This window comes from Microcaecilia unicolor, chromosome 10 (genome assembly GCF_901765095.1).
Source record: "Microcaecilia unicolor chromosome 10, aMicUni1.1, whole genome shotgun sequence".
In the NCBI taxonomy this organism is placed as follows: domain Eukaryota; kingdom Metazoa; phylum Chordata; class Amphibia; order Gymnophiona; family Siphonopidae; genus Microcaecilia; species Microcaecilia unicolor.
Window position 1 is genome coordinate 198641804 of NC_044040.1, and position 25759 is coordinate 198667562.

At 46.0% G+C, this 25759-nt stretch overlaps 1 protein-coding gene across 2 annotated transcripts in view; it reads right to left on the bottom strand.

Moving 5' to 3' along the window:
* Positions 1 to 372: 372 nt before the first annotated feature.
* Positions 373 to 25759, bottom strand: part of LOC115479264 (neutral cholesterol ester hydrolase 1-like) — a 56341-nt gene continuing 30954 nt past the window's right edge. The window contains exons 3-5 of one of the 2 annotated variants that reach the window (XM_030217108.1): positions 12511 to 12580; positions 2732 to 2903; positions 373 to 1838 (exon numbers count right to left, since the gene is read on the bottom strand). In XM_030217108.1, coding sequence (XP_030072968.1) covers positions 1221 to 1838; positions 2732 to 2903; positions 12511 to 12580 — 860 coding nt within the window. In that variant the 3' untranslated portion in view covers positions 373 to 1220. The remainder of the gene's footprint in view (positions 1839 to 2731; positions 2904 to 12510; positions 12581 to 25759) is intronic. The other variant, XM_030217109.1, reaches the window with a different exon arrangement.

The following is a 25759-nucleotide window of genomic DNA, read 5'->3' on the forward strand; positions in this document are numbered from 1 at the left end:
ACACTGCCTGCAGCTTACATTTTCAGGCCATCCGCGACTCACACAGGCAGGCACTCCAGGGCCTTCCCAGTCTGCTGTGTCCGGCCCTCTTTGATGCAACTTCCTGTTGTGTGAGGGCCAAAACGGCAGAGGAAGTCCCCGCAGAGCCTGTGTGAATCGCGGATAGCTCGAAAATGTAAGTTGCAAGCACTGCAGCGGGGGAAGAAGCAGGAAGTGGCAGATGCCGGACCTGTGAGAGGGGAAAGTAGGGAGTGATGCGCAACGGCACCCCAAGAGTTCGCTGCGGTGCACCAGGGTGCTGCAGTGCACAGTTCATGAACCGGTGGTTTAGGATAATAAGTAGTGCATAAGAAACTGGAAAAAAGTGAAATTTTCTCTTTTATTTTTCTCTCTAAAATGATGCAGGAAAGGTATACAGAAACAGAACAGAAAGCTAGAACTTTTAGTCAGATAAATATAATGATAGAATGTAGGTATTTGTCTTATCTGGAGATGAGACAGCTGCCGTGCTGCACATGTTGGAAGGCAAAGCCTCGTCTTTTAAAATTATTTTTAAAAGTATTGCTTATGTTTGAATTGTGATGTGTATTTTTGTATTTAAATGTATGAAGCTCTTTGCAAAAATGTATTTTTATAATATTATTTTAATGCTAGGACCCCGAATATAGGCAATTACTGAAACACGGCCATGTTGGGTCAACAATAAAATCTGTAACCAAAGTGTGGCTCCAGAGACATTACCCCCTGACTGACTCTGCTTTTTACTGTTATATAAAATTCTACCACATAAACCATTTACAAATCCTGCTTTTATTTCTTTGGCAAATTTTGTCATAATCTCTCAATATAGATTTGAAAGAAATGGGTGGGTGGGGGGGGGGGAGGAGAATACCTCTTCTCAGTTGCTCTCCCCTCCCCCCCCAAAAATACCACCACCACTGGTGACAAAGTGCAGAGAAGCATTTCCAGTATTATTATACATCTTTCAAGAGGATCAGAAGGTATTTTATTATTTCAACTTTGTTATTTCCAGTGGCAACAAAAGTGATGTGCATTTACCCCGATAACAGCAGTGTGCTGAAACACACATCACAGTTAGTAAAGTGCAAAGTTTACAAAATCTATTTAAAAGTTTTGAATATGTTTCTTCATTTGCATATGAAACATTTTTGCATTTAAACTGATTTGGCTCTACTGCTTCCTCCTATGGATGACTCAAGTCAAAGATTCTCATCAAGCCATTTAATATAGTTGTCCCTGGTCCGAGCTCCCACAGAAAAATACAGGGGCCAATCGGCAAACATCATGCAACCATGGAAGCCGTCCTCATAATGATCATTTTTGACCTCAACCCCTGCATCCTCCAAGCGTTTTGCATACATTAATCCATCATCTCTTAGAACATCATATTCACAAGTCAAAATGTAAGTCTTTGGCATTAGCTTCAGGCTTTCTTTCTCTGCTATCAATGGTGATGCACGGACATCAAATATGGCAGGAACCTCCTGTATGAGTTCAGGAGTTCCCACGGTTTGCACCACAGGTTTATAGTGCTTTTGGATCCCCGAGGGTAATATGGAAGACCAGTTCAAACGTTCTCGTAATGCCACTGCCTGGCTCACATCAAAAGATGTATGGTTGTTAACCAACATTGGTTCGACGTATTTAGAGTTTCCATTTAAGTACTCTAGCCATACCTTTGCCACCATAAAGCGACGATTGATAGGCATTTCCATGTTTTGCTGATAGGATGGAGTGTTAAAGTCTAACACCTGGAGCAAGGGATAGATTAAAGCTTGAAGTTTTATTTTTCTCACTGCGTTGCCATCTTGAATAAGCTGCATTAAAAAAAAAAAAAAAAAAATATATATATATATATATATAAAAAGTAAGATTTATTTTCACAAGGTAAGCAAAAACCATTAAAATAATAAAAGAAAACAAACCAAAAACAAACTTAATGACATTTTCCTGATCCCATGTCAAAATACAGCTCTTGTTAACACAATAACTGATGGCAGGAAAAAAAAAGACCAATGGCCCAGTCAGTCTGCCTAGTTATTTCTGTCCACAGTGCAAGGGATTATCCCAACTGCCAGCTATGGAAGCTTGGACACTTATGTTACTATTTAATCATGTCTGTTTGCTTTCTTCCTCACAAATTCTCTACCCTCTTGGGTAAATAAGCAAACAAGATGCTATATTTAAACACCTAGATCACTACCCACCACCACCACCACCACCTTACCACCAAGGATTGTAATAACTGATGCATCTACCAACACTAGCAAGGTTGTTGCTTAACACGGTCTTCTAGGACCCTATGGTCTTGATAGTGGCAGCAAGGTACATGACAATCTGTATGGTTCTGGCTACACAACAGCATGCAGTATGGTTGGGAGGGAAAGGGTAGCCCAGCCTAACTTAAAAGGATGGGAGAGAGTAGATCAGCCTAACTTAAAATGATGTTATCAGTTGATAACATTAAGCATCTTCAAGCTTGTATTCTTTTATCACTGTAGAGTAGCAAAGTTTGCTTATGAAAACCATGTTCTTTGCAGATCAAGTAAGCCCAGAAAAGAGCACATATTCTAGAGATGTGAGAACTATTGGACCAATTCTAAGGGAGATATTCCAAATTTAATTGAATCTTTTGGTTTCCACACATCCATAACCATCATTCCACAACAACACAGATCCATTCATATCTAAGACAGGATGCGGACATTACCTGCTGGCACACAGCAGCAGCCAAGTTTCCACCTGAACTGTCTCCAGAAAGTGCAATTCGACTAGGGTCCACAGACCACTTGGCAAGGACATCAGGCTGAAGGAAATATTTTGTAGCATGGAGAGCGTCATTCAGTTGCTCAGGGAAGTGAGCATCTGGCAGTATCCTATACCTACAATAACAAAGGAATTAACTTTACATCAGCTTCAATAACACAATCCCTTCTACCTTTAGTCCATGAGTTTAATTTTGTCTGCTGCATAAAGACTGCTAAATGTTTTATATGCTGTTGTAGGAAAACCTTCAGCAGATAGCCAAGAACACTGGCTAGGCAAATGCAAACATCTCACAATAGCTCATCAACTTACATTCATACCAGATCACGTTTAAGCTCCAGCCTAGGTAATGGTAGTGCCCTCATCATAGTCTCACCCTGATGGCCTTTTACACATCATGATACAATATTTTACAGGATGAATTACTTAAGTATATGTCCGAGTCAAAGTAATTTAAGTGAAAGATGGTGGGCCAAGATACCCAGGAGCTGCACCTACTGTGGAGCCATCAACCCAGTTGTCCCCCTTCTATTCCTTCCTCCATCTCCAGGATAGGTGTGACTCAATCTCTTAGCAAGAAATTTCCTGCAGAGGATGGGAGATGCTAGAGGGGAAGAATGAGTAAGAGGGTTGACCTCAAAGAGGAGGGAATTTAGGTATGGGAGCCTGGATCGTCTCTTCCTCCACCTGCAAGATTTGTTGCTCACTTCTCTGGCAGCAAGAAGTTGAATATTTCAGCCACTCTACCTCCTGAACACATGCACAAGGTGTGCTCACTAACCTCCACTTCTTGGAGCTATATGGATATTGTCCTCAGTCTATAAGGATTATGACAGACAGGAGTAACTGAATTAGAGAAGAGATATAGGAAATGGGCATCTCTACTGGGCATGTACGTTATCAAACATTGGCTAAAGTAGATGACAAATGACACAACAGGGCTGCTAGGTCCATTCATCACATCATTAGACCAGTGGTATATCAAAGTCATGTGCTACAGTCTCCAAGCCTTGCTTTGGTTTTTTTTTGTACTACTTCAATGCAGAGGGGCCCACAGAGAAACCATTTAAAAGAGATGTTTGGGTTGCTTTTCAACCTGGACTTGACAATGTGGTGTTTAGGAGGTGGTGTATGAAGGGTATTGTATAACTAGAGCATTTGCTTCGTGCAGATGGTTCTCTTCTCTCCTATGCCAATTTAGAACAAAGATTTCCCTTACATTAGCAGATCAATTTGCATATATACAGTCAGTTATGTTCATAGTTTGCCACTCGCTAGACTGACAGATATTTTTAGTGCTGGACTGAAGAAGTCCCGGAAAGTAATGCACTGGGGCAGGTTTCCTTATCTTGGTTTCCTAAACTGCTGGTTAAACATCAGACCATAAAGGTTTCTATTTCTGTTCAACAGGCTTGGACTCTGAACCTGGGCAGGCCCCTGTTGTGTTCAATTGGTCTCCCTCAGGGCCGCCGAGGGGGGGTGGCAGGGGAGGCAAAATTCTCCGGGCCCAGGCCTCCAAGGAGGACCTGGCGCCAGGGTCTCTCTCTCTCTCTGTCTCTCCTGCTCCGGGACCCCCTTGGAGGCTGAGGAGGACCTGGAGGAACAGACACAGTAGGCTGCTCTTCTTCACAGTCTGCCGCATTGCCTTCCCCTGCGGCTGCTTCTCTCCTCAGGCTGCGCATATGTGATCTGAGAGAAAAAGCAGCCGCAGGGGAAGGCTACGTGGAAGAAGGAAGAAGAGCAGCGCTGGAGGACAAACTCTTCTGCTGGTGGGGTCTTGGGATCTCTGGCAGCCAAGGTGCTTAACAGTTACGGTGGGTGGGTAGCAGCAGCAATCGGGGAGGGTGGGGTGGCAGTGGCAGCAGCAGTGATTGGGGGGTGCCGGGGCGGTAACAGCAGGAGCGATCAGGGGGGCAGCGGCGGTGACGATCCTGGGAGGCTAGCAGTGGCAATGATCCGGGGGGGGGGGGGGAGGCCCAGCTGTGGCCTTGCCCCGGGCCTGGCTCAGTCTCTCAGCGGCCCTGGTCTCCCTCTGTTTACATCAATTCTAAAGCTGGTTCATCAAGCTGACCTGCAGGAGTGTCACTATTGGGTGATTCATTGGGCCTACTTTTCTCAAAATAGAGCTTTTCGAGTGGGCTGTGCAGACATCTCTTGTTATTTGAAATGTAAGGAACAAGAGAACACGCTATGGATACGAGCTTTCTGGGTGGCTCTTCTCACGTATTTGTAGTGCCTGTTGCAGCATTCTCTGGTACTGCCTGTGGAAGGGATCTTATTTCATAGAGTCCCATTGCTGGGCTGATGTGGGAAGGGGAAGAGTCTCTTTTTGGGGAAGGCTTATATTTTAGGTAAGAAATGTATATTAAACTATTGGCTCCAGGATTCATTTCCTACACTCTGCTATTGGAGAAATAAACTACATGCTTTGATGATGTGGAAGTCCTCCTGGGAGGCTTTCGTTTACACCAAGAGACAAAGGAATTGTCTCCTTACCTGGGATCCCCTATTTAGTGATGGTTTTGCCAACAGCTCGTAGACATGTTCTATATAAGTTTTGGAATTCCCATCATGCCCCAAGGATTCATAAGTCTAGGTGTCAAGCCTCTTAAGACTTGTTAACTGTAAAGTCTCAGTATCTTGAAGTATAACCTTGGCACACCAGCACACACCTGAAGTCTCTTTATTTTCTGAAGTTTCCTTTATTGAATAAACACAGATTATTTACTCAAAGTCAGATGTTCAGAAGTGTTGCCCCAGGGCACAGAGACTCCGTAATTCTGAGAGCTGTATCAGTTGTTGGAGGTAGAAATCTGAAGAGAGGCAGCTTTATTGCGGAGGTGAGAAAATAGTTGAACAGGTAGAAGTAGCTCAGAGCTGGGTGACTGGAGAGTGCAATATCTCATTAGGAAGATATATTCAAGGTAAAAAAACAAAGTTCATTCCAAGGAGTTTCAGCAGGACAAATGCTGTCTGAAGCAAGAGACAGGGAGGCCAAGAAGGCTCACACAGGCCCAGGGAGGAGGAAGTAAAGAGACCAATGGGGACAGAGCCTGCCATCAGGTAACAAGGGTGGTCCTAGAGGACAGCCCTCGATTGGAGGCAAAGGTCATACCTGGCTGACCTCTCAGGACAGAGATAATAAGAATGACCAGGAAATGATAGCAGGTAGACAAAGGAGCCAAGCGTGGCTGAGAAAGAGAGGAGGTCTAGGCAGCCGCACAAACCAATAGTAACAGTTCTTATACGGACAGGCAAGTGTGGCTGTATTGCCTGTGAACTACATTACACACAATGCATTGCTCACGTATCTTTGCAGTGAGAACTGCAGCAATGAAAATCCTTAGAAACGAGAATAACAGTAAAAGCATTAAACACATTTTAGAGTCACATTATAAACTAGTGCAAGGTTGTCAGAGGACAGAACACTAGAAATTGTGGGGGGGGGGGGGGGGGGGGGGGGGGAGGGAGTATAGGAGCTGTCCTTAGTTTGGGGTCGTAAGAGTCCAGGCCTTAAGATTTAGAGTGGTAGTTATTTTGGGGATGGGGGTGGGGTAATATTGTTTCAATATGTTGGTAAAGCTTTTATTGCCTTATTTATCTCTGTTGTTGCTGATCGTATTGTTTGTTTATTCATTGGGTCATTCCCTTAAATGTTTTGCATCATGTATTTTGTAGTGGTTTCAGCAATAAAAATTGTTTTGAAATTTAAAAAAAAAAAAGGATTTTTGGTAACTTCTGGTGCCAATCAGAAGTTGTTGAGGATTCATTGAAGTGTAAGTGAGAGTGGGATGTTTGACCACGGAAATTCAAATCCTGGAGACAAGAATCTTGTCTGGTCAAACATCCCACTCTCACTTACACTTGTGTTTTCCCCGTGGGGAGTCCGAGTTCTCCGCTTGGCTGCGGATTCTTCTGAGGATTCATTGAAGACTGAGGCTGTTACCACTGTGGCCATTCAGATGATCAGCTGATTGAAAGCTGCCAATTTCTGACGTCATCCAAGAGAGGACGCACCTGTTTGAGCAGTGGTGATCGATCCCTTTGAAGTTTTGGTCTCGCTGGACTTGTGGAAACAAAGATGGGGAAAAGGAGAGCAAAAACCCAAGGGCTAACCGCCGCCCCCCCCAGCCCCTTCGCCAGTTCCTCCAGTGAGACAGACGACATTGGATCAATACCGTCTGCCCTCTGGTACAATTTTGGCTTCTTCTTCCCCCATGCCGGTAGCGGAAGCTTCCGGTGGCAGTTCAAGCGGGGTAATTTTAAGCCCTGTTGAACGCACGGTGCCCCCACAGCCAGGCAGTGATTATGCACCCATTCGGGGTCCTTCGGAATTGCTTTCGCGATAAGTTTATAATATGCATGTGTTTTATTTTTAATTATTATTATTTTTATATCATCTTATAAAATTGCCACACATATACCTTTAAAGTTTATAAGTTTATATAATTTACAATATTTATTGCTTCAACTTTTTTTGTAGATATTAATTTTTTCTGTTCTTTTATCATATATATCATATATAAATGTACTTTTTATAGACTCCTGATGCAGGCCTGACGGCCGAAACACGACGTTGTGTCGAGTCTTCAAACCTTCAATAAAGTTTTTTATTTAAGAACATCCTCCAGTTTCTGGTATCCTTGGTCGTACTCCCACTTTTTGTACAACATTCTCCTTTTTCTGGAGCCATATGGTAACCCTAACTATGGGATGCAATTTACAATCTTCCTTGTTTAGTTCAGTTCGACAGAATACTAAAGATATTGTTTCAATTTCTGAAGCAGTTTTGAATCAGGCTGAAATCACTGGTCAGCAGATAGCCGAAGTGGATTCCTTGAAAATTAAATTACAGAATATAGAGAGTTTGGAGAAAGCTTCTCTCAGGGAAAGAAATTTTTATTAATAAGGAATAATTTGAGGTTATTGAATTTTCCTAAATCCCCACTTGTTTCTCTTTTAGGTATGTTTAAAAAATATATGGTTGACATTTTGAAGTTTTCTTCTGAGTCTTTACCTCCAATTATTAGAGCTCAATATATTCCATCTATTGGAGCTTTTGAAAGATTGAATAATCCAGCCCATGGTGTGGAAGAATTAAATTTAACTTCTTTTCTGGAATCTTCGCTCGAGGTGATAATGCAAAGAAGCACTTTGGTGGTGACCTTTGCTCTTGAATCTGATAAAAACACTGTATTAAAACTTTCCTTTTGCTATTTGGATATGTTGTTTATGGGGTCTAAAATACAAGTATTTCCTGATTTAGCTAGAGTAACACAAATGAGGTGTAAAGAAGTCTTAGCTAATAAAACTAGGGTTCAATCTTTGGGAGCTAACTTTGGAATATGTTTACTAAGGTGTGTTAGCGTTTTTAACGCACCTGTAAATTTAAGGCGTGTTAAATGCTAATACGTCTATACATTTCTATGGGCGCGTTAGCGTTTAACATGCGTAAACCATTTACGCGTGTTAAAAACGCTAGTGCGCCCATAGCGCCACTTAGTAAACATAGGCATTTGTGTTATGTTTTCCCTGTGTATGTTTGATTCTATTTCAAGGTCAGCAGTTTCAATTTTTTGACCCCAAGCAACTGAATGACTTTTTACAATCTAGGAAGCTGTAAATGTAACTGTGAAACTCATATGTTCGCTGTTTAAGGTGGGGGGGGGGGGGGCGCTGAGAAGTATTATTGCTTTAGTGTTCTCTAGCTAGTATTTTTCTTTATTTTTAAAAAAACTTTTCTTAATCTTGGATCACATTTCCTAATATGTGGACAAAAAAAAAGTATTTTGTTTCTAGTATATATGATTTTTCCTCTCTCTTTTGTATAAGTAGCTCCAGTGGCGTTCCTAGCCTCGACGGCACCCGGGGCGGATAGCCGATGCGCCCCCCCCCCCCCGCGAAATGACAACCCCCTCCCGGGTGCACGCCACTGGGGGGGGTGCCGCAGCGCGCGCCTGTCTGCTCCCAGTTCGCTACGCTCGCTAAATTCTCTCGTTCGCTGCAGCTCCCTTCCTCTGCCCCGGAACACGAAGAAACCTGTTCCGGGGAAGAAGGAGGGAGCTGCAGCGAACAAGAGAATTTAGTGAGCGTAGCGAACTGGGAGCAGACAGGTGCGTGCTGCGGCACCCCCCCAGCGGCGTGCACCCGGGGCGGACCGCCCCCACCTTGGTACGCCACTGAGTAGCTCCTATATTGGTGTTTACTGACAACTTTATTTGTAAATTTGAATAAATAAATAAGTAAGTAATAAAAACGAAAGCTGCCAATTTCTGCCTCCTATGCTGTTTAAGGGGGGGGGGGTGACAGTCTGTGCCCAAATATTTTTCCTTCATGTATGGGCAGTTTTAATATTGCCCCTACCCCCATGCACAGACTGAATGAAGTACTACATACTGAAAAATCATAAATACTGCTACAAAAAAAAACCAAAACAAAACAAAAACAATAACATTTACTTTCTACATTAAAGATGAACAAATGATGAATCATTACAGAAACATTTGAATACATTTCATCAGGCAAGGTGGAGGGTGGCACAACTTGGGAGCCTCATTTCTTAAAAGGAACATGCGAGTCAGCAGTCTTAACCCAGTAACTTCACAACTACAGCAACCAAGTATTTAATGCTAGTTGTTTTCTGTATCAGGATCCTGCTTTCATGAAGCTTATTATATTAAAAATGGCAATTGCAGTATTTCTTCTATTAAAATCAACTACATAGTAACATAGTAAATGACGGCAGATAAAACCTGTATGGTCCATCCAGTCTGCCCAACAACATAAACTCATTTTACATGATATGTGATACTTTATGTGTATACCCGAGTTTGATTTGTCCTTGCCTTTCTCAGGGCACAGACCGCAGAAGTCTGCCCAGCTCCCATTTTGTTTCCCAATTACCGGCGTCACCACCAGTGGTGTGCTGGAGCCGGCTCTGTCCGGCTCGCAAGAGCCGCTTGTTAATTTTTGACAGCTCTTGCGAGCCGGTTGTTGTTTGAGGCGAGCCGGCTCCATTACAGAGGTAAGCATGGCAGGAGGGCGCCATGCTTACCTCCCCTCCAGCTCCGAAACATGTGCAGCAATTTCCTTGCCCCCCCCCCCCCCGCTCCCATCCATCTTATTTAGTACCTCTCCGTTGAAGCGCCGCCTTATTTAAGCCCTGCTGCATCTCCAGCCTTCCCTCCCTGCTTGCTTCGATGAGTTCGTTCGTCGTGCCCTTAGTCCCGCCTTCTGACGTATGAGCAAATGTTTATTGATTGAGCCACTACAGTTGGTAAAATTTCATTTGTTTCAAAAACAGTGGTATTGTCCTAATTTGTTTAGTAAAGTTAACTTCAAATCTTAACACTGTTTTTAAGGGTTATTTTTATGCAGGTTGTGCACTAATGTAGTCAGTGTGTGGTACCTGCTAGGGATTAATGTGGCATCAATTAGCATCTCATATGTAGGAGATGCTAAGTGATCATACGTTAATTCAGCGTTATCCAGTTAGTGTACATTACCTAGAACGAGCTAGCTGGATAATGTTTCCACACTCATGCCTCATGTTACCACACCTTCTCCCAGAAAATTTCCTACTGCAGGTTACTGCACGCTATCAGGTATATTACTACAGATTGTCTTAATGCGGTCATCAATTACCTTGTTAGCATGCGTATACCCCCAAATTCTATACAGTGCGATTTGAGTTCAGCGTGCAAATCTGAGCGCATTCCAAATTTGCACTTGCAACTCAACTGGTTAACGAGCCAATCAGTGCAGATAATTGGATGCTAGCAAGCAATAATTCCAATTTAAGAGACCTTAATCTTATCAATGTGGGGATAATCACATATATATCACAGTTATTTCCCCAAACATCCACTCTTTTCTATTGTATAAATATACTGACTTTACTTTCAAATGTATGTAGAAGAACATTTTCTATATGGGGATCGTCAGAATCTTCAACAGCAATCCCTTACGGGTTCAGCATCCCTCATTTTTAGGGCGCTATGAGGAGTTATACAGCGCCCTAAGAATGAGGGACGCTGTACTCCTAAGGGATTGCTGTTGAAGATTCTGACGATCCCCATATAGAAAATGTTCTTCTACATACATTTGAAAGTAAAGTCAGTATATTTATACAATAGAAAAGAGTGGAAGCACGCAATAATTGGCACTAATTTACATGCACTACTTGCCAAGCCATCATCTACTATAATAAAAGGCATCTTCAACGTTCTGAAGCTGACTCCGTGGCTTCAAGTGAAGGGTTCGTAAGGATCGTTAGGTTCGTCGCTCTGTAACCATCTCTCTCGGCCCCGCCCTTGCACCTCTGATAGGTCCGCTGTCCTCGACGTCAACACGTTCTGACATCGAGGGCGGCAGACCTATCAGAGGCGCGAGGGCAGGGCCGACAGAGATGGTTACAGAGCGACGAACCTGACGAAAATTACGAACCCTTCACTACAATGAAGCCAAGGAGTCAGCTTCACAACGTTGCAGGTGCGTGGCTGGAGGGGAGGGGAGGGAAAGAGAGGGGGCAACTACTCTGGAACTGGGAGGGAGGGAGAGGGAGGGGTAATGACCCTGGAACTGGGTGGGCGGCCCCTGCAACTTGGAGGGTGGGCGGACGGACCCTGGAACTTGGAGGGGGACCGACCATGGAACTTGGAGGGGGGGCCAGGCGGACCCAGAAACTGGGATGGAGGGAGGGGGAGAGGGGGAGGGGAACGACCATGGAACTGGGTGGGAGGGAGGGAGAGCGGACCCTGGACCTTGGAGGGGGGGGTGGACCCTGAAACTGGGAGGGAAGGGGCCTCTGGCACACGCTCTCATTCTCACACACACACACTCTCGCACACAGTCTCACTCTCTCTGTCACACACACTCACACATTCACTCTCGCACGGTCACACACACACATTCACTCTTTCTGTATCACACACTCACTCTCACACACACTCTGTAAAACACACACACTCCGAGGAAAACCTTGCTAGCGCCTGTTTCATTTGTATCAGAAACGGGCCTTTTTTCCTAGTATTCTATAAAGTAGTCCATGTAAATTTTAAAGCATGCATCTCAATAGGAGGCATGGCCATGGGAGGGGCATGGACATTCCTAGAATTTGCACACACTGTTACAGAATATGCCCATTACGTGCGTAATTTGGCATAAATGGCTGTGACTAAATATAGCTGCAAAAAAATGAGTGTTGGGATATTCTTTAAGACTACGCCTAGGTGTATTTTTTTTCGGCACAATATATAGAATCCAGCCCTAAGTGCCTAACACTCTTTAGTAAACATACCCGAAAAGTCTTGCATCTCAGCCAACTCGTGGAGTGAAAAAATACCTACTGCACTTGAACGTTCACTGCTTTGATAATTTTATATACTGCCTGCAAGTTCAAAAGCTAAAATAAAAGATCCTGCTTGGGGATCACACCAGGGGCATTCACATGGCAGTGCACAGCACTCCCGCTGTTCCAGTCCAAATAAATTATTCAGTTTGAAATAAATGGCAAGTAAGAATCCCAAACATGTTACTGGGCCCCATTTGATGGTTTACTATTTGAAAATGCCTATGCTGATATAATGTCACTGTTTTAGATAACCAGGAATCTTTCTAGCTCAGGCTTTGATAAGTCCCAACCATAGGGGGAAAATTCTACTCCCTTGGGAGCACCAGGAAATATGGAGGAAGACAATCAAGCTGAAAAGAGTTTTTCCTTACTCAACTGAGACGACTACAGCATTCACACCTTTTGCCACTGCCCTGCAGAGGTGATCATAAGTCCTCATTCCTACAGAAAAAGTGAAAGATATCCATCAGTGACGGATCAGCACTTTAGTTTTTCAAAACAAGCGCACAAATAAAAAGCATTAAATTCTAAACAGTGTAATAGTAAAATACTCTCAAAATATGTTCAAAACCATTTTTAATTTTTTTTTACCAGTTTGGAGAGACAAATTTGTCTCTTGACTCACATTCCTAAGGCCCAGAACAAACATACACAGATAATAAAATTTGTCTTAAAAAAAACAAAACACGATTTTATTGAATTGGATCTCATCAGAGCCACCTTCTGTGTCACGATGGCGATCCCTCATGATCTCCTTGGGTGCCATGGAATGTAGGGAAGTGGATGACTTAGCCTCCCCAGGGGGAGATCGACTATTACAATGTTGGTCACTGTTTTGGGATACACTGACTCCCACGGCTCGCCGTAGAATTTTGAACGGGTAAGCTCGCGGGGAGGGAGGGTGGGTAGGGGGTTAGGGGAAGGGAGGGAGGGGGGTTGGAAGGGAACAATGTGGGAAGGAATAAAATTACGGATGGCCAGTTTGAGTATGTTGAATGTTCGTTAAATTGTTCAAAATACACTTGTAATGTAACTGCATTTTTTCTCACTTCAATATCACTTGTGTACTTGTGGTCACCAATAAAAATGATATATATAAAAAAAAATAAAAAAAAACCACAACCCGCTCCCCCCACACAAAAAAAATCCCACACCACCACAGTACAGGGTGGTATCAAGATGGAACCGGTAAAGCAGCACCTCTTCAGTAGCGTGAAGATACATATCTATGGCAGGCTGATTGTTCTCACGTGGGTCGATGTCCGCGGCGGCCCAGGAATCGAAAGATTTTGCAAGAAAAATAAAACAAAGTTTTCTAGAGAGATCTGTTGCGCGAGCAGCGTGGACCACGAACGACTTCCCGCCCGCCGCGCGAGCGTGGTTCCTTAGTTTATGTTTAAATCATTTTTATTGATGAAAAATACTCAGGAAATACAACTGTGGAATTGAAACAACGCAACATGAAATCATCAGCCAATTTGTATTGTCCCCTTGCCCCCCTTCCTCCCCTTCCCCCCCTTTCCCCAACTAATCCCTCCCCCCCTTTTACGGGACTCATCATCTCTCAACCCAGTCTTTACTACAATACACATATCTCTAAAGTCATACGTTCAACAGATGGCTTCGTGCTCTGGGCGTGAGCGTCATCCAGAAGGGACCCCAGCACTGTTGAAATTTCTTCCCTTCTTTCGATTCCAAGTCGAACAGTCCAGCACGCTCTAGGCGCATCAATAGTAACATGCGGGTCCGCCATTGTTGCAGTGTAGGAGCCTTGTGCGAAATCCACTCTGTTAATATGACCTGTTTAGAAGTGATGGTCGCCTTAGCCACAAATTCTGCAAATCCCTTGGGGCTAGGCTTTAATAGTCTGGGGTGTCCAAATAATAATCCAGCATCATAGGTCCACTTTGTGTTCCAAAGCTTAGACACAGAGAACAAAATGGATTTCCAAAATTTCCCCTGGTTCCTTAGTTTAATCAAAAAGCATAAAACAAAGAAAGAACAACTCCAAAGGGGAGGAGGGAGGGTTTGTGAGAACAGCCTGCTGTCCTCAGAGAATACCTGCTACAGGTATGTATCTTCGCTTTCTATGAGGACAAGCTGGCTGCTTGTTCTCAAATGTGGGGTATCCCTCGCACCCAGGCTCATTCAAAACAATGAACATTGGTCAATTGGGCCTCGCAAATGCGAGGACATAACATAGATTGACCTGAAACCATAAACAACTAACTGGGAGTGCAGCCTGGAACAGAACAAAAATGGGTCTAGGGGGGTGGAGTTGGATTCTAAACCCCGAACAGATTCTGTAGCACTGACTGCCCAAACCGGCTGTTGCGTCCGGTATCCTGCTGAAGGCAGTAGTGAGATGTGAATGTATGGACTGATGACCATGTTGCAGCCTTGCAAATCTCTTCAATAGGGGCTGACTTTAAGTGGGCCACTGACGCAGCCATGGCTCTAACATTATGAGCCGTGACATGGCCCTCTAGAGTCAGCCCAGCTTGGGCATAAGTAAAGGAAATGCAATCTGCTAGCCAATTGGAGATTGTGCATTTTCCGATGGCGACTCCCCTCCTGTGGGATCGAAAGAAACAAACAACTGGGCGGACTGTCTGAAGGGCTGTGTCCGCTCCACGTAAAAGGCCAATGCTCTCTTGCAGTCCAGGTTATGCAAACTGCTTTCGCCAGGGCGGGTATGAGGACGGGGAAAGAAAGTTGGCAAGACAATTGACTGGTTCAGATGGAACTCCGACACCACCTTTGGCAGGAACTTAGAATGCGTGCGGAGCACTACTCTGTTATGATGGAACTTAATGTAAGGTGCATGAACTACCAATGCCTGAAGCTCACTGACTCTACAAGCTGAAGTAACAGCCACCAAGAAAACGACCTTCCAGGTCAAGTACTTCAGATGGCAGGAATTCAGTGGCTCAAAAGGAGCTTTCATCAGCTGGGTGAGAATGACGTTGAGATCCCATGACACTGGTTGAGGTCTGACCGGGGGCTTTGACAAAAGCAAACCTCTCATGAAGCGAACAACTAAAGGCTGTCCAGAGATAGGCTTACCCCCTACACAGCGATAAAAAGCACTAATCGTACTAAGATGAACCCTTACGGAGTTGGTCTTGAGACCAGACTCTGACAAGTGTAGAAGGTATTCAAGCAGGGTCTGTGTAGGACAAAAAAGAGGGTCTAGGGCCTTGCTGTCACACCAGACGGCAAACCTCCTCCATCTGAAAGAGTGACACTTCTACGTGGAATCTTTCCTGGAAGCAAGCAAGACTCGGAAGACACCCTCTGAAAGACCCAAGGAGGCAAATTCTAAGCTCTCAACATCCAGGCCGTGAGAGCCAGAGACTAGAGGTTGGGATGCAGAAGCGACCCCTCGTTCTGGGTGATGAGGGTTGGAAAACACTCCAATGTCCACGGTTCTTCGGAGGACAACTCCAGAAGAAGAGGGAACCAAATCTGATGCTGCCAGAAGGGAGCAATCAGAATCATGGTTCCACAGTGTTGTTTGAGTTTCAGCAAAGTCTTTCCTACAAGAGGTATGGGAGGATATGCATACAGGAGACCCGTTCCCCAATGAAGGATAAAGGCATCTGACGCTAGTCTGTCATTGGCCTGAAGCCTGGAACAGAACTGAGAGACTTTGTGATTGAAATGAGTAGCAAAAAGATTCACCGAGGGAGTGCCCCACGCTCTGAAGATCTTGCAGACTATGTCCCTGTTCAGAGACCACTCGTGAGGTTGCATTATCCTGCTCAATCTGTCGGCCAGACTGTTGTTTACACCTACCAAAAAAGTGGCTTGGAGAAACATGCTGTGACGGCGTGCCCAAAGCCACATCTGGACGGCTTCCTGAAACAGAGGGCGAGATCCGGTGCCCCCCTGCTTGTTTGTGTAATACATGGCAACCTGATTGTCTGTCTGAATCAATATGATTTGGTTGGACAGCCTATCTCTGAAGCCTTTAGAGCATTCCAGATCGATCACAATTCCAGGAGATTGATCTGAAGACCTTTTTCCTGAAAGGACCAGGCTCTTTGAGTGTGAAGCCCATCCACATGAGCTCCCCACCCTAGGAGGGATGCATCTGTCATCAGCACTTTTTGTGGCTGAAGAATTTGGAATGGACGTCCCAAGGTCAAATTGGATCGAATCGTCCACCACTGAAGGGAATTCCGAAAGTTGGTGGATAGTTGGATTACATCCTCTAGATTCCCCACAGCTTGATACCACTGAGAAGCTAGGGTCCATTGAGCTGATCTCATGTGTAGACGTGCCATTGGAGTTACATGAACTGTGGAGGCCATGTGCCCCAGAAGTCTCAACATCTGCCGAGCCATGATCTGTTGAGACGCTTGAACCATGGACACCTGGGCCAGGAGGTTGTCCACCCTTGCCTCGGGAAGATAAGCTCGAGCTGTCCTTGTGTTCAACAGAGCTCCAATGAATTCCAACTTTTGTACTGGGATGAGATGGAGTAATTGATCACGAAGCCCAGTAGCTCTAGCACCTGAATAGTCATTCGCATGAACTGTAGAGCGCCTGCCTCCGAGGTGCTCTTCACCAGCCAATCGTCGAAATAAGGGAACACATGCACTCCCAGTCTGCGTAGTGATGCTGTGACTACTGCCAGGCACTTTATGAATATTCTGGGCGCAGACGCTAGACCAAAGGGCAGTACACAGTACTGAAAGTGCTGTGTTCCTAGCCGAAATCGAAGATACCTCCTATGAGCTGGAAGTAACGAGATGTGTGTGTAAACATCTTTTAAGTCCAGAGAGCATAGCCAATCGTTCTCTTGAATTATGGGAAGAAGGGTGTGCCCAGGGAAACCATCCTGAACTTTTCTTGGACTAGAAATTTGTTCAAGAGCCCTTAGGTTTAGGATGGTTCGCATCCCTCCTGTTTTCTTTTGCACAAGGAAATACCTGGAATAGAATCCCAGCCCTTCTTCCCCTGGTGGAATGGGTTCGACCACAGTGGCCTTTAGAAGGGCGGAGAGTTCCTCTGCAAGTATCTGCTGGTGCTGTGAGCTGTAAGAATGAGTTCCCGGTGGGCAATTTGGAGGTCTGGATTCCAGATTGAAGAACCCACCGGTCGGTTATGAGAGGCCACCTTTGGTGAAAAAACGTCAACCTCCCCCCTACCGGCAAGTTGTCCGTACAGACACTTTTACTGAGGCTATGCTGAACTGGAGCCAGTCAAAAGCCCGTCCCTTGCTTTTGCTGGGGAGCAGAGTGGGCCTTAGACGTACGCTGTTGACGTGAACGAGCGTGCTGGGGCTGAGCCTGGGCAGGCTGCCGAGAAGCAGGAGTGTACCTACGCCTAGGATAGGAATAGGGAGCACTCCTCTTCCCGCCAAAGTACCTTCTAGATGAGGAATTTGTAGCAGAAGGCGCCCGGTGGGAGAGAGAATCCATAGCATCATTATGCTTCTTGATCTGATCAACCAGATCCTCTACTTTTTCACCAAAAAGATTTCCCCCCAGCAAGAAACATCCGCCATTTGCTGCTGGACAGAATGATCCAGGTCAGAGACACGCAGCCATGAGAGTCTGCACATCACTATACCCTGAGCAGTGATCCTGGATGCTACATCAAAAGTGTCGAATGTACCCCTGGCCAGGAACTTTCAACACGCCTTCTGCTGCCTGACCACCTGGCGAAAAGGCTCGGCCAGCTCCGTTGGGAGTGCATCCACCAAGCCTGACAGTTGTTGTATTGAGTCCTGCAAGTGCACGCTCGTGAAGAGCTGGTAAGATTGGATGTTGGCGGTGAGCATAGCGGCCTGTTACGGCTTCCTCCCAAAAGAGTCAAGAGTCCTAACTTCTCTGTCTGGGGGTGCCAAAGCATAGTCTCTAGTACTCCTAGGTCTCTTGAGAGCGGAATCCACCACCATGGAACTGTGGGGTAATTGGGACCTCATCAATCCAGGTTCACCGTGGATCTGATATTGGGATTCAGCTTTCTTGGGGACCACAGGGCCAGACAGAGGGGCGGACCAGTTTCGCATAAGGACTTCCTTCAGTACCTTATGCAGAGGGACTATCACAGCCTCTTTAGGTGGAGAAGAATAATCTAGAACCTCGAGCATCTCAGTCCTGGGCTCATCCTCAACCTCCACAGGGAAAGGAATAGCCATAGCCGTTTCCCGAACAAAAGAGGAAAAAGACAGACTCTCGGGTGGAGATAGTCTTCTTTCAAGCGGAGGGGAAGGGTCGGAATCCCAAAGGACTCATCAGAAGAGAAGTACTTGGGATCTTCCTCTGACTCCCACAAGCACTCCTGCTCAGTGTCGGATACAACCTGTGTCAAGGTACTCTGACACTGGACCTGCCTCGACACCAAGGAACGATGTCCTCTGTGGCGATGTCGAGAAGTCGATGCCCGATTCGACTGTAGCGAAGCTCCCTCCACCGACATTGAAGGGGAGTCGACCTGGGTGGCAGCTGACGCCGATGCCGCAGGCGGCATCCCAGTCGGAGACCTCACCACAGGAGAAGGGCCAGACACCGCTGCAGCAGATGGTACAGTAAGTGCAAGCACCCCCGACACCGAAGCTGACTGTCGCAGTAGTCCCTCCAGAACAAAGCTCGGATTTGCTCATTGAGAACCGCCATCGGAGAAGGCTGTGGGGCCAGTGGAACAGGCGGTGTCAGAATCCATGGAGACTCAGGAGCAGGTACTGGGCTGCTAGGAGACTGCTGCATCGGCACCTCCTGTATCGAGGGGGGAGCACTCCTCTCAGCGCCGACGCTTCTCGGGCGCCGATTCTCTAGACGGCCCGGAGCTCCAGGTACCGTGTGTTGGAGAACGATGACGGTGCTTCTTCGCCTTCGCTCGATGCCCGTCATCGAGACTCCTCAGTACTGATGAGGACGTGGAATCCTCACGTCTCCTTGGGCCCGGGCCCGGGGGGACCTGCATAACAGGAGACCTCGAGGCAGGTGGAGACCCACTCGATGCCTCACTGTTCCCAGCGCAAGTTGGTATCTCAGCAGCCATTACCTTAGCTCCCGATGTCAATGCTCCTCTCAATGTCGCTGGACCAGGCCCCAAAAAGCTTCTCTCACTGGACCTCTCGAGACGCTTGAGTCTGTTTCTTCATACGAAGACACAGACTACAAGCGGCTGGGCTATGGTTGGGCCCAAGGCACTGAATACACCAGGCGTGGGTATTGATACCTGAGACGGTCCGGTTGCACCGAGTATAATGCTTGAAGCCGCTGGGTATCTTTGATGATATGGAAGGAAAAACGGCTTTGGCAAAATCAAACGACGCGATTGTGCCAAAAAAGAAAGGAGAACAAAAGGGGAAAGGTTGGCCGTGTCGAAAAAGAAAGGAAACTTAAAAAGGGGTATAAAAGAATAAAACAAGGTGAAAGCCAAAGTCAAAAACAAAGTTCTTCCCGGGCCTGAGAGAGGAGCGAGCAGAAAACTGAACCGCACCTCGACACGGAGAAAAAAGAACTAAGGAACCATGTTCGCGTGGCGGGCGGGAAGTCGTCCGTGCTGCTTGCGCGACAGATCTCTCTACAAAACTTTGTTTTATTTTGCTTGCAAAAGCTTCCGATTCCTGGGCTGCCGTGGACGTCGACCCACATGTGAGAACAAGCAGCCTGCTTGTCCTCATAGAATTTCTCTGCAATATGGGAAAACAGAGAAGATTAACATCTACCCTGCAGTTCTGGTTTCTGTCACATCTGGCCTGATAGATCAATATGTGCTGGATCAGAAGGAGAAGAAGTGCTCAGGACAGCAACAGAACTGGAGGAGAGGCAGCAGATGGATTCGCCAATGGTGTCCCCGAGTTGAGCATTACCAGGGCTGCCTCCCATGACAAGAGTGGTCCCCAATAGTTCCACTTCCAGCTCAAGCCCCAAAGCAATAATGAATGTGGCTGGTATGTCTCTAGAGGGCCTCTTCTCTTTCCCTGGAATGCCAAGTGGACCTGTAGCAGGAGCTGACTGGAGAGGCATCTCCACCAGGAAGAGTAGAATCTCAGAAAACACTTGAAGTGCAGGGGACCGACTTGGAAGCAGCAAATATATTATGGATTACTGGGATTAGTTTTGTGGGGCCTATCAAGCTACTTCTACCACAAGCTTTTGGAGAAGTATTCTCCTAAAGTTCCTGAAGAGGTACAGGAGAAAATCAATACACATTTATGGAGACTGATGGCAAAGATGGAGGAAACATCTCTCAAGTTTCAAGAGAAGGAAACACAAGAGAGCCCTAAGGGTTTCTTTGAACTGAAGGAGAAATTGAGGGCAACAGAAGTAGTAAATATGGTTCTGGTTAAAAGGACAAACATCAGGTCTTACTTGATAAAATGGAGATGTCTGAGTAGGAGGTATGGTATGGTATAAGAACATGTACTTCAATTTTGAGGAAAAAGTTTGTTTCCCATTACCCCTTATGAAATGGTGAGAAAATATCTGGTGGAAAGCCAGAATATGAAGCCTGAAGCAATATCAGCAGTTCATCAGATCCAGCAGAAGGGGCTTTTGACACATTAAGCCAGGGCCGGTCCTAGGGTCTCTGGCGCCCCCCTGTAGACTATGAGTTGGCGCCCGCGCACCCCCCCTCCGGCACTCACATGCCCCGCCCCCCCAGTATCTCCTTTCTCTCTTCTCCCACCCTGCCCCTGTCCAGCGATTCTCCTTCGCCCCCATCCCCTGCCGCCCTTGGTGCTTTAAATCTTTAATTTACCTCCGTTCCAGCAGCCACGTTATTTCAAAGCCTTGCCCCATCTCTAGCCTTCCCGCCCTTCGTGAGTTCATTCTGCAGTCCCGCCCTCGAGGAAATGACGTCAGAAGGCGGGACTGCGGAACGAACTCACGAAGGGAGGGAAGGCTAGAGACGGGGCAGGGCTTTCAAATGATGCGGCTGCTGGAACTGAGGTAAATTAAAGATTTAAAGCACCAAGGGTGGCGCCGCAGCGGCGCCCTTGAAGACAGGCGCCCCCCTGCGGCGCTTACCCCGCTTACTGGGTTTGACTGGCCCTGCATTAAGCTTCCCAGACAGTTTGATATATTGGACAGCTAGAGAAGAGATCTTGGAGAGCAACTCTATTAAAACATTTATTTGTCACCTATCATAACACTTCTAGGCAAGTAACAAAAATGCACAATAAAACACAGATAAGTTGAATGGACTACGTTACACTTGTTCTTTAAAAGAGATTCTTTGTATTTCAAGAGTTGAATGTGAATATATTTCCTCAACTGATCCCTGTTACTTGATTTAAAACATGGGGTTTCTAGTTTTTCATTCCCAAGTCTTGGCATTGGCAGCTAATTTCTTTTTGAAATCCCCTTTTAAGTGTCTGCTTTAGTTTGAGGGTAATTTATATCTATGCTTTTTCAATTAAAGCTAATTTCTTCAAAGTAAAACACTATAAAAACATTTTCAATTTACCAGTCGAACTTCAGAGCTAGGTAGCAAAGTGGGGATAATTTGATAAAGAGCCGGTTAGTTTCAGGTGGCAAAAAGCACATGTAAATGCCAGCAATCTAGTCATTCACACATGTAGGGGACACATGTGTAAATGACCATTTTCTAACTATGAAGTATTCTGTACATATGCAGCAAGATACAATGATGTGTACTTTGTAGTCCGTTTGGGAACAGCATAAGCAGGGTGCACCTAGATTATAAAATCCTGAACTACAAACTCTGTTTTGCTATCTAAGTATGAGATTTTACACCAGCTAAATGGCTGCTGTAAATAGTAACATAGTAACATAGTAGATGACGGCAGAAAAAGACCTGCACGGTCCATCCAGTCTGCCCAACAAGATAACTCATATGTGCTATTTTTGTGTATACCCTACTTCGATTTGTACCTGTGCTCTTCAGGGCACAGACCATATAAGTCTGCCCAGCACTATCCCCGTCTCCCAACCACCGGCTCTGGCACAGACCGTATAAGTCTGCCCAGCACTATCTCTGCCTCCCAACCAACAGCCCCGCCTCCCACCACCGGCTCTGCCACCCGATCTCAACTAAGCTCCTAAGGATCCATTCCTTTATGCTTATCCCACGCATGCTTGAATTCCATTACCGTTTTCATTTCCACCACCTCCTGCGGGAGGGCATTCCAAGTATCCACCACTCTCTCCGTGAAAAAATACTTCCTGACATTTTTCTTGAGTCTGCCCCCCTTCAATCTCATTTCATGTCCTCTCGTTCTACCGCCTTCGCATCTCCGGAAAAGGTTCGTTTGTGGATTAATACCTTTCAAATATTTGAACGTCTGTATCATATCACCCCAGTTTCTCCTTTCCTCCAGAGTATACATGTTTAGTTCAGCAAGTCTCTCCTCATACGTCTTGTAACGCAAATCCCATACCATTCTCGTAGCTTTTCTTTGCACCGCTTCAATTCTTTTTACATCCTTAGCAAGATACGGCCTCCAAAACTGAACACAATACTCCAGGTGGGGCCTCACCAATGACTTATACAGGGGCATCAACACCCCCTTTCTTCTGCTGGTCACACCTCTCTCTATACAGCCTAACAACCTTCTAGCTACGGCCACCGCCTTGTCACACTGTTTCATCACCTTCAAATCCTCAGATACTATCACCCCAAGATCCCTCTCCCTCGTCCGTACCTATCAGACTCTCCCCGCCTAACACATACTTCTCCCGTGGATTTCTATTCTCTAAGTGCATCACTTTGCATTTCTTCGCATTGAACTTTAATTGCCAAACCTTAGACCATTCTTCTAGCTTCCTCAGATCCTTTTTAATGTTTTCCACTCCCTCCCGGGTGTCCACTCTGTTACAGATCTTAGTATCATCCGCAAATAGGCAAACTTTCCTTCTAACCCTTCGGCAATGTCACTCAGAAATATATTGAACAGAATCGGCCCCAGCACCGATCCCTGAGTCACTCCACTACTCACCTTTCTCTCCTCCGAGCGATAAAGTGGCTTATACTAGCGTTCTATACTATTACTCTATTTACCATTAACTTTATCTTTGCTTCATGTACAATTTCTCATTCATAATAGATTTTATTTTTATTTTATTGAGTTTTCATTTATTACAAAGATACAATCTTTGAATAGATACATCAATTATGAATAAAATAACATAGATGAAATGAAAAAAAAAGAGAAAGAAAGTAATTTCTTCTTATAGTATAAATTGATTTAAACAGTCCACAAAAAGAGGGAGAGATACCAAGATATTAAGGATTATACCATTGGAAGATGGTTTAAACATTCATATTAAATCAAAGGGAAAAAAGGCAGGAGGTAACCCCTAAATTATAAACCGCTTTATCTAGGACTGTTCCTTGTTACTCTGCATATTTAGAAAATTTCGTAATTGTTCTGGTTCAAAGAAAACATCTCTCTTATCATTAAATGTTAGCAAACACTTGCTAGGAAATCTCAGTTGAAAACGTGCTTTTAACTCGATTGATTCTTGTTTCATGTCCAAAAACTTTTTTCTTCTCTGTTGTGTCCATCTGGAAATGTCTGGAAATATTGAAACTTTATTTCCTTTAAACTCTGGATTAATATTTTTAAAGTAAACTCTTAGTACATAAGTAATGCCATACTGGGAAAAGACCAAGGGTCCATCGAGCCCAGCATCCTGTCCACGACAGCGGCCAATCCAGGCCAAGGGCACCTGGCAAGCTTCCCAAACGTACAAACATTCTATACATGTTATTCCTGGAATTGTGGATTTTTCCCAAGTCCATTTAGTAGCGGTTTATGGACTTGTCCTTTAGGAAACCGTCCAACCCCTTTTAAAACTCTGCTAAGCTAACCGCCTTCACCACGTTCTCCGGCAACGAATTCCAGAGTTTAATTATACTGTACGTTGGGTGAAGAAACATTTTCTCCGATTTGTTTTAAATTTACTACACTGTAGTTTCATCGCATGCCCCCTAGTCCTAGTATTTTTGGAAAGCGTGAACAGACGCTTCACATCCACCTATTCCACTCCACTCATTATTTTATATACCTCTATCATGTCTCCCCTCAGCCGTCTCTTCTCCAAGCTGAATAGCCCTAGCCTCCTTAATCTTTCTTCATAGGGAAGTCGTATCATCCTCGTTATCATTTTAGTCGCCCTTCGCTGCACCTTTTCCAATTCTACTATATCTTTCTTGAGATGCGGCGACCAGAATTGAACACAATACTCAAGGTGCAGTCGCACCGTGGAGCGATACAACGGCATTATAACATCCTCACACCTGTTTTCCATACCTTTCCTAATAATACCCGACATTCTATTCGCTTTCCTAGCCGCAGCAGCACACTGAGCAGAAGGTTTCAGTGTATTATAGACGACGACACCCAGAACCCTTTCTTGGTCCGTAACTCCTAACGTGGAACCTTGCATGACGTAGCTATAATTCGGGTTCTTTTTCCCCCACATGCATCACCTTGCACTTGCTCACATTAAACGTCATCTGCCATTTAGCCGCCCAGTCTCCCAGTCTCGTAAGGTCCTCTTGTAATTTTTCACAATCCTGTCGCGATTTAACAACTTTGAATAACTTTGTGTCATCAGCAAATTTAATTACCTCGCTAGTTACTCCCATCTTTAAATCATTTATAAATATACTAGCCGTTAAGCCCGTTAAAAAGGGGGCGTATTGGCATGTTTTTTTTTCCCAAGGCCCCCCTCCCGTTGCAGCTGCAAGGCCCCCTGCCATCCTCCTTCCCTGCCAGCTCCAAGGCCCCCTCTGTCCCTCCCTCCCAGCTCCAAGGCTCCAGTCCTCCCCCCTTCCCAGCTGCAAGGCCCCCTGCCCGCCCTCCCTCCCTCCCAGTTCCAAGGCCCCAGGCCCTCCCCCCCAGCTCCCAAGGCCCCCTTCCCTCCCTCCCAGTTCCAAGGCCCCCTGCTCTCCCTCACAACTGTAAGGGCCCCATTCCCTCACAACTGTAAGGGCCCCCCTGCCCTCCCTCCCAGTTCCAAGGCCCCCTGTCCCCCCCCCGGTGCCTTCTTCCCAGCCAGCTGGAAGGCCCCCTTCAGTCCAGCCCTCCCAGCTCCAAGGCCCCCCCTCCTTCTGAGACCTCCCATGTCCCCTCCCCCCAAGGTAGCCGCTACCGCCCCCCCACCCCGGAGTCGCCCCCGCCCCCCCTTCACCCGGCCCGGGCCCTCTGTTCGTTATTCAACTTACAGCAGCGCCAAAACAGCAGCAAGCAGCAGCTCCCATTGGCCTTCCTTCACTGCCTGTGCCTCACCCTCGTGTGACGTCACGTCGGCAAGGGCGGGGCACAGGCAGGGAAGGAAGGCCGACGGGAGCTGAAGCTGAGCTGCTTGCTGCTGTAAGTTGAATAACGAAGAGAGGACCCGGGCCGGGTGAAGGGGGGGTGGTGGCGACTCCGGGGTGGGGGGGGCGGTAGCGGCTACCTTGGGGGGGGGAGCAGTAGCGACGTCAGCGGTTCCCTCCCTCCCCTTCCGCGCAGTTTCCCTCTCTGTCCCGCCCCCTCCCCCCCGTCATCACGTCTTGATGCGGGGGCGGGACAGAGAGGGAAGTCTCTACTGCGCATTTGCAGGTGAGTCGGTCACTTGCCATTTATAGGTTTGATTAAAAAGCAGCGGTCCTAGCACAGACCCCTGAGCAACCCCACTAACTACCCTT